Source organism: Otolemur garnettii, unplaced genomic scaffold (assembly GCF_000181295.1).
Source record: "Otolemur garnettii isolate 467f Iridium unplaced genomic scaffold, OtoGar3 scaffold00166, whole genome shotgun sequence".
Taxonomy (NCBI): domain Eukaryota; kingdom Metazoa; phylum Chordata; class Mammalia; order Primates; family Galagidae; genus Otolemur; species Otolemur garnettii.
In genome coordinates this window covers 3,899,124-3,908,731 of record NW_003852561.1, presented here as the reverse complement: position 1 = coordinate 3,908,731, position 9,608 = coordinate 3,899,124, and the positions used below count along the sequence as shown (strand labels likewise).

At 38.7% G+C, this 9,608-nt stretch overlaps 1 protein-coding gene and 1 non-coding gene across 3 annotated transcripts in view; both read right to left on the bottom strand.

Moving 5' to 3' along the window:
* Positions 1 to 9,608, bottom strand: part of BLMH (bleomycin hydrolase) — a 51,550-nt gene that overhangs the window by 39,329 nt on the left and 2,613 nt on the right. For both annotated transcript variants that reach the window (XM_003800109.2, XM_012811582.1), the window contains exons 3-6: positions 5,971 to 6,080; positions 5,176 to 5,317; positions 4,517 to 4,605; positions 1,666 to 1,758 (exon numbers count right to left, since the gene is read on the bottom strand). In XM_003800109.2, coding sequence (XP_003800157.1) covers positions 1,666 to 1,758; positions 4,517 to 4,605; positions 5,176 to 5,317; positions 5,971 to 6,080 — 434 coding nt within the window. The remainder of the gene's footprint in view (positions 1 to 1,665; positions 1,759 to 4,516; positions 4,606 to 5,175; positions 5,318 to 5,970; positions 6,081 to 9,608) is intronic.
* LOC111728532 lies at positions 5,452 to 5,556 on the bottom strand. Its single transcript, XR_002775795.1, has one exon. It is a non-coding gene; the product is annotated as a U6 spliceosomal RNA (small nuclear RNA).

Genomic DNA, 9,608 nt, shown 5'->3' with positions numbered 1-9,608 from the left:
TTTTTTTTTGAGACAGTGCCTCAAGCTGTCCCCCTGGGCAGAGTGCCGTGGCATTACAGCTCACAGCAACCTCCAACCCCTGGGCTCAAGCGAGTCTCCTGCCTCCGCCTCCCAAGTAGCTGGGACCACAGGCACCTGCCACAACGCCCGGCTATTTTTTTTTGGTTGCAGCCATCATTGTTGTTTTGGCGGTCCGGGCTGGGGATTCGAACCCGCCACCTTAGGTGTATGTGGCTGGCGCCTTAGCCGGTTGAGCTATAGGCGCCGAGCTGAGAAAAATATTTTAAATCCCAAACTGAATCTCAGACAGGTGAGTACTTACCTGAGATCACAAGCTGTTATGTGATAGAGCCAGAATTTAAAATCATGTGTATCTGACTCCAATGCCTGTTTTGTCCTGCTACACTAAGACACTTCTCTTCCTTAGGCATTTATGAAGTAAAGAGGTAAACATGAGGTAATTAAAATAGTTCATTTGGTAAATGAAACCCCTTCATTCATCTACTCAACAGTATTTAAGAGATAGCTATTATGTTAACCACTAGGCTAGACATGTTTCATTTGAATAAACTGAGACTTGACAGCTTAAGGAACTTGTCATAAAACATACTGCTGTCAAGTAATGAGAAGACCAAAACTCATAAAGTGCTACTCCAGAGACCACACTCTCGACTACTTCATTATACTTCCTCTCTAGTATTTAAAGGAAAAAAATGAGTGAAGCATTAGTGTTTTCCATTGCAGTGGAAAGAAAAGAGTAAGCCATTTAACTCCACACAGTCTTAAAAGGAGGACTACTGATGGTCCCACTAGCTGAAAGGGAAATGTTTATTCTTTTCTCAAAGCTATTTCATAGTCTTATGCATAGTTGTACTGGATATGAACAGTATTAGCAGTAAAGAGGCCTAACTGCTTGATAATAAATAATATTACCACTTTTATATTCATTTAGTGCTTTTAAGTTTTCCAAAATGTTTTCACATACATTATTTTAATAGCTATAACCACCAATAGCTCCCTATCTTTATTCCTTCAGAATAAAGCCAAAAGACCTGACGTCTACCCAAGATCCCTTGTATCTCTGCCTTTCTAGCTTAATTGGCTATCAGTCATACTGATAATATTTGTCAGCCACACTATTTCATGAAGGTTCTACCTACGTTCATGGCCCTAGAATGTTCTTGTTACCCCCCTGATAAATTCCTGCTGCTCTTTCAAGAACTGATTCAAATAACTTCCCTGTGTTACCTTTAGCTCAATAAATTAATCACTCCCTTCTCAGAGACCACCGGTTCATTTTTTACATCCAGCATGGGATTTACTATAATTATACATGTGTTTTCTTTTTTCCCAAAGACTGAGCTCCCTGAGAATAGACATTATGTCTTTCTCATCTTTGTTTCACCAGTGCCAAAATCACAGAAGATAGTCAGTATTTACGAAATGAATATAAGCCACTAAAATAGAAATCAGAAAACCTAAGTTTCAAACAAATATGCAAAAGAAATTTAAAGCTCAGTTTATTCAGCTCTGTAAAATAAGCAATTTTCAATTCAATTAAACACACATAGCAATGATTGCACTCCCTAGTCAATAGTTTCACAGATAAGAATATTCTGAGAATTCTCAAAAAAGGGCAGAAAAACTCCAAATAATTGTCTTTACCTCCTCCATCATGACATCTTGCGTGGCTGAGATTTCCCCTTTGGTTGCTCCACTGTGTACCAGGTTGCGCAGTCGTATACAGAACTCTCTCATCTATGACAGAAATTTAGTCAGCACTCCAACAGTTACCCAAATTCCACCGTAAATAAGCCTAACAGACCAATGCTTGTTCTATTTTGAAGTACACCTCAGCTAAGACCTGAGACAAAGCTCATAAAAGTATATTTTTCCCTAGCTAGTCTACTTAAATACACAGCTAAAAATTCACAAGGAGAAAAGACAGTTTATTCCCAAAGAAAACTAGATGGAACTGCCCTTGCTCTGCAAATGTGACATCATGTACCTTGACATGGGGAAAACATCTGATCCTTATCTGTAATGCTCACTGCCCTTAGAAGACGTAGGAAAGAAGATGGTTATATCACTAAGCCACGCTAACAGATTTATTAATATAATTAATAAATATATTTATAATTTTAATTTATTTATTAATATAATTTTCACAGTTGTGTACTACTTTTCTGCCAAATCACTGTGACTATGGTTATGCCAACACCCAATATAGTTCTCATTATTTTTGCTTTCAATTTTAAGAGACACCCGAGATAAAGGTGAGTCTGAAATTTAACTAAGAGGATCTTGCTCCCACTCAAAATGGAATCCAGGCCAGGTATGGTGGCTCACACCTGTAATCCTAGCACTTTGGGAGGCCAAGGCAAGAGGACTGCTTGAGCCCAGAAGTTTGAAACCAGCCTGAGAAACATATCAAAACTATCTCTAGAAAAAAGTTTTAAAAAATTAGCCAGGTATAATGTGGTGCCTGCCTATAGTTCCAGGTACTCAGAGGCAAAGCCAGGAGGACTGCTTGAGCCTAAGAGTCTGAGGTTGCAGTGAGCTATGATCATGCCACTGCACACTAGCCTGGGAGATAGATCAAGACCCTATATCAAAAAAAAAAAAAAAACCCAACAAATTAAAATCCCCAGGAATTCAATGATACACTATTAATGATCTTTAAGGCTTTGGATAAAGAGTTTCTGGGGTAAATATATCCTACTTCTAATATTGGGAAATCACATTTATAGTTTATTTTAAAATGTAGTCTTTCTTCCAGGGATAACAAATCCAATTTTAGCCCCCTAGGTCAGGACAGTGGATTCTGGCAAACTCCAGTTCTCAAAAAAGCAGAGCAGCATCCTATAGGATTTATAATCCTCCTTGGAAAAACGGGTTGCGTAGAGAAGAATGATTCCTTAAGATAACTGAAGCAATAAAAAGCAGTTCTGTGACTACTTCAAATATTTAGTGGGTGGATAAACCACATAAATGTGGTCTGGGGAAATCTCAGAACGTATATTCTTTGAGGGAGTCTTGCAAATAATTCTTTTTGGTTTTACTAGTACATAAGGCAGCCCACCTCTACTAGAACCACGTGAGAGACACAGCGCTCAGTGCTTGTGGTCCATATTAATTGTGTGACTTTCTTTCACTAATACTCCTAAGAAAACATTAAAATCAACAGAAATAAAAATAGAAGTTTTTTTTGTGTTTTTTTTTAAAGGTTTCATTTTATTTATTTTTGGCATCACAGCTCACAGCAACCTCCAACTCCTGGGCTTAGGCAGTTCTCTTGCCTTAGCCTCCCAAGTAGCTGGGACCACATGGGGTCCACCAACACCTGGCTATTTTTTATTTTTTGTTGTGGTTTAGCTGGGGCTGGATTTGAACCCTCCACCTTTGGTATATGAGGCCAGTGCCCTACTCACTGAGCCACAGGTGCTGCCCCCAAATAGAAGTTTTTTAAAAAGGAAAAGAAAAACACTTTAATTTCAATTATTTTTAAGGTTAGTATGTAGCTACATTGTTTTTTTGTTTTTTTGTTTTTGAGACAGAGTCTCACTTTGTCGCTCTTGGTAGAATACCATGATGTCATAGCTCATAGCAACCTTTAACTCTTGGGCTTAAGTGATCCTCTTGCCTCAGCTTCCCAAGTAGCTGGTACTATAGGCGCCCACCACAAGACCCGGCTATTTCTAGAGGTGGGATCTTGCTATTGCTCAGGCTGGTCTCCAACTCCTGAGCTCAAGCAATCCACCTGCCTCGGCCTTCCAGAGTGCTGGGATTACGGGCATGAGTTACCATGCCAGCCAGCACATTGCTTTTGACTGACATTGACATCAGTGTACATCAACAGTGAACACTAAAATACCCAGGAACTTCTTTTAAAAATCAATTAGAAGTTTTGTTTTGTTTTGAGACAGAGTTTTACTTTGTCACCCTCGGTAGAGTGTCATAGTATCATAGCTCACAGCAACCTCAAACTCTTGGGCTCAAGCGATTCTCTTATCTTCTCCCACGTAGCTAGGACTACAGGCACCACTACAACACCCAGCTATTTTTAGGTTGGCCTCAAACCTGTGAGCTCAGGCAATCTACCTACCTTGGCCTCCCAGACTGCTGGGATTATAGGCATGAGCCACCGTTCCTGGCCTCCAATTAGAAATTTTTGTTTGTTTGTTTTTGAGATAGTGTTTTATTCTGTTTCCCAGGCTAGAGTGCAGTAGTATCATCATAACTCACTGCAACCTCAAACCCCTGGCCTCAAGCCAATCCTCCTGCCTCAGCCTTCCAAATAGCTGGAACTATAGGTATACACACTACACCTAAGTTCTATATTTTTTGAATAAACAGGGTCTTACTATGTTGCTAATCCTAAACTCCTGGCCTCATGTGATCCTCCTGCCTTGGCCTCCCAAAGTACTTGGATTATAGGCATGAGCCACCACACCTGGCCAGAAGTTTTTACCATATACACAGTAAACTCAATTCTACCCTGCTCCATATATTGTACCTTGTGATTCAGAATATCATTCATCCTTCGGGTTGCCTCTGTTGTGTAAGATTCAGGAAAGCATTTCTTAGGGATAACACCGTATTTTTCTAAAAGAAAATACATTTTAGTGTTTAATAAGGTAAAAGTATACACCAGTATTAGAAACATTGGCAAAAATAGCTACTACTTTAAAAAATGGGCCATATTTTGTTGGTTTCGTTTAGAAAATCTTATACTTCATATCATTAAACAGGTTTCTAATGTGTGTATTTATCTTAGAATTAATTTTATTTTTGTTATTTACAATGCTTTAAGTGCTTAGCATGACGAGGTTTCTCCAAAAGATAATGTTTGTATGAGGACATTACCTAACAGTTGCCGTTTTAATGTGTTTCTTGATTATTTCAAAGAATAGGCGATGGGTTTTTATATGGAAAATTACTTCTACTTAATACTGTCTTTTCTTCCCTAACCCTCCCTTTACTATACATATCTCCTTACCCCCTCATTTAAGAAAGGCACTTTATAGGTGAGAATGTGAAATAAAGGTTCTTAGAGCTATGTATCTTCTTAGAGACCAATTCTACTCTGTATCTAACCACAGAAGAAATGGCCTATACCTATAAAACCTTGCTCAATCATGTAGACTTTCAGTTCCATTAAATAAAGGCTCTTACCAACAATATTGACAAGCATATCCCACTGCCCACCATCATTTGCAGGGTTCATAAGCAAATACTGCACCAGTCTCCCATCCTCAGGTTCCTTTTTCTGTGCTGTGTCCACAAAAGCATTCAAGAAGAAATAACAGCGTTCAACCTAGAGTTAAATTAAATTAAAGGAAGTTAAACAGAATTAAAAGAAAAGAGAATCAGTAACTTTACTGGCATTGTCAACAGAATGGGAATCATGGAATTACCATGGACTCTACATAATGTTATTTTTTTCTTTTTTAAAATATAAAACATTTCACAAATTTGCATGTCATCCTTGTATAGAAGCCATGCTAATATTCTTTGTATCATTCTAATTTGGGTATAAGTGATGCTGAAACAAACATTATTAATATATTTTTTAAATTAAAATTGATAATTAGTATATAGCTTTATAAGAATATTTAAAGTTTCTTCTTATATCTGAAATAAAATTACTTGCTGATTTTCAGATAAGTACTACCGAAAACGGTACACAGGTTCTAGAAAGAACTAAATAAGCTAAATAAAGATGCTAAAAAGGAAAATTATTACAAATAAAATTTTAAATTTTAAATAAATAAGCAAGCAGTCAGGTAATCAACAGACTTATTATTTCATTTGAAAAGAGATAATTTTTGCTACACTGGAAATCAGAATAAAAGGTGTCCCAACTATAACAACAGGGCAGACTATAACTAGAAAAGCAAGAAATGAAGAAGTAGTCCCTAGTAAAGTTGATATCCAAACAAAAAGAGTCTTGCCAGATCAGTCCCATACCTTGTCCCAGAAAAACAGGTAAGACTGACTAAACTCAAATTCTTCAATATTTAACTTTTTCATGAATGGAAGTCTCATAACATTCAGACAAGAAAAGATCCAGCATCGCCCTGAAATAAAAAAGCAAATCAAGAAATTAAGATGAGCATTCACACAGATTACATTGCCATGACAAGTAAGTTTGGACAAGTCAAGACTAAATCAGAAAGAGCAGAAAGATTAAGAACAAAGATAATAGCTGGCCATTGTGGTGGGGGACCTATAGTCCCAGATACTTGGGAGACTAAGGCAGTAGGATCACTTGAACCTAAGAGTTTGAAGTTGCTGTGAGCTATGATGCCATGGCACTCTACTGAGGGCAAAAAAAAAAAAAAAAAAAGGTAGTAATTATTATTTGCAGTACATATACAAAACTAATATCTTTAACATATTAGTGGTGGCTCACAACTATAATCCCAGCACTTTGGGAGGCTGAGGCAATTGCTTGAGGCCAACAGTTTGAGACCAGCCTAATGAACACACTGAGACCTCAACTCTACAAAAAATAAAATTAAAAAAACGTTAGCCAGGTGTCATGGTGCATGCCTGGAGTTCCAGCTACTCAAGAGGCTGAGGCAGGAGAATCTGCTTGAACTCAAGATTAAGGTTGCAGATGAGCTATGACAACGTCACTACACTCTAGCTTAGGTGACAGAGTAAGACCCTGCCTCAAAAAGAGTCCAAGCCAGGTGCAGTGGTTCACACCTGTAATACTAGCACTCTGGGAGCTGAGGCAGGTAGATCACTTGAATTCAGAAGTTTAAGACCAGGGCGGCGCCTGTGGCTCAGTGGGTAGGGCACTGGCCCCATATACCAAGGGTGGTGAGTTCAAATCCAGCCCTGACCAAATTGCAACAAAAAAATAGCCAGGTGTTGTGGTGGGCGCCTACAGTCCCAACTACTCAGGAGGCTGAGGCAGGAAAATCACCTAAGCCCAAGAGTTGGAGGTTGCTGTAAGCTGTGTGATGTCATGGCACTCTACTGAGGGTGATAAACTGAGACCCTGTCTCTTAAAAAAAAAAAGTTCAAGACCAGCCTAAGGGGAACCAACCAGCAGCCAGGGGATGAGTGGGGTCACAGTGAGGCAGAGACCAGAAAGGCCCATCCAAGTCTGTAGTTAGAGGTTTTATCTGAGGTACAAACACTATGGTGAAGGTTTTAGCCCATAGCACAGTGGTTACGGCACCAACCACATACACCAAAGTTGGCAGGTTTGAACCAGGCCCAGGCCAGCTAACCAACAATGACAACTGCAACAAAAAATAGCCAGGCGTTGTGGCAGGTGCCTGTAGTCCCAGCTACTTGGGAGGTTAAAGCAAGAGGATTGCTTAAGCCCAAGAGTCTGAGGTTGCTGTGAGCTGTGATGCCATGGCACTCTACAAGAGCAACAAAGTAAGACTCTGTCTCAAAAAAAGCGTCCCTTACAAGGCTGGGCATGGTGGCTCATGCTTATAATCCCAGCATTTTAGGAGACTAAGGCAGGAGGATCTCTTGAGGTGAGAAGTTCAAGACCAGTGGGGGCAACATAGTGAGACCACGTCTCTACAAATTTTTTTTTTTAATTAGCCAGGCATTGTGGCATACACCTTTAGTCCTAGCGACTCAAGAGGCTGAAATGAGAGGATCACTTGAGCTTAGGTCTTTAAAGTTACAGCAAACTAAAATTGTGTCTCTGTATCCCAACCTCAGCAATGAGTGAGACCCTGTCTATAAAATTAAAAATAAATAAATAAATAAAAAGAATCCATTATAAATTACGTAAGAAAATCACATTAGAAAAAGAAACACTATTAGAAAAACATAAGCAGAGATCACAAACAGATCATTCAGTGGCCAAAAAAGACATAAATGGCAAAGAAACATTTTTTTCAAGCTCATCAAAAGACATCTGGTAAGGCCAGGCGCAGTGGCTCATGTCTGTAATTCTAGCACTCTAGGAGACTGAGGCAGGTGGATTGCTTGAGCTCACAAGTTCAAGACCAGCCTGAGCAAAAAAGAGACTCTATCACTACTAAAAATAGAAAAACTGAGGCAAGAGGACTGCTTTAGCCCAAGGTGGAGGTTGCTGTGAGCTATGATGCCATAGAACTCTACCCAGGGCAACAACTTGAGACTCCATCTCAAGAAAAAAAAAAAAAGGCACCTGGTAAGTGGGGAGACATTTTTTTTTAATTGATAAAGCCCAATGTTGGCAAGGACTTGGGGGGAAATAAGCATTGTTATCATTCTGTATAGGGATCTAAATAGGTACAAAATACCTACATATAATCTGGCAATACTACATATAATACCTACCTATAATCTGGCAATCTAGCAAAAGCTTTATAAAGTTCCTGTCCTTCAATCCATGCATGATGCTATCCCTGAAAATTTTATGCCAACCACCAACTATATAATCACATTCTTCATTTTTCCTCCAAGTATATAACCAAAAACTTCATAATGTCACCACTCCTATACTGATTTAAGTAATCTTTAAAAGGCCTATTTATAACAATAGTCAACATTTCCATACAAAGTCATGTCCTAGGAATACACTGTGTTCAACTTTCCTACTTTAAACAAAAAAACTAATTCAAACAAATGATCTCTGTAAGCATCCACAACTAGCATAGACTGGGGATTATTTCAGATTAAAGCCTTTCCTAAACTGTACCTACTTCAAACTAAACTGAGAGTGCCCATTGTAAAAGTTATTGCAAGACCTTAAATATAAAGTAATTCTCTCTTTTCTGAAGGAAAATTCATAAGGAAAAGCTATTAATTACATTTGGGCATAACTTTTTTATGGACATGAAAATATATTCACAGTATTTTGGTAAGTGAAAAAGGTAGGCAGGTTAACTGACAATGTATCAAGTATCAACCTGTAATTAAATACATACAAAGATCTGAGGGATATACAGAAAATAGTCACTGGGTAGCTTGCAAATATTCTATGTTGAAAAGGAATAACTTTGTAACAATAAAATAAGTAACTATAGTGCTTTTGGAAAAGTTACTAATGCCTTAGTGTTGCTCATCCTTACCTGAGGTTTATTGGTATGCCACCTCCCTTCTGTACACTGCGTATTTCTAGTGGAAGAAATCTGGATGAACTGTTAATTTGAAAACTGCATGAAAGGCTTGGCGCCCAGAGCTCAGTGAGTAGGGTGCCGGCCACATAGACAGAGGCTGGTGGGTTTGAGCCGGGCCTGGGCCTGACAACTACAACAAAATAGCCAGGCGTTGTAGTGGGTGCCTGTAGTACCAGCTACTCAGGAGGCTGAGACAAGAGAATCGCTTAAGCTCAAGAGTTTGAGGTTGCTGTGAGCTATGATCCCACAGCACTGTACCAAGGATGGCATAGACTCTGTCTCAAAAAAAACAACAAAAAAAACCTGCATGAAAATAAACTACATAGCTCACGTTCTACTTGGATTTTTTATAAATAAAAGTGACACTATAGATTGTATAAGATTTGACCTTTTCCAAATTAGCCTTTCCAGTCTTTTCTCTAAGAGGTCACTTTAATCTAAACTCTGTAGGACCACTGTGACATTACCAACTGAATAACTTGTAGCCTGAAAGCCTACACACCCCCAAGTACTTTTTTTTTT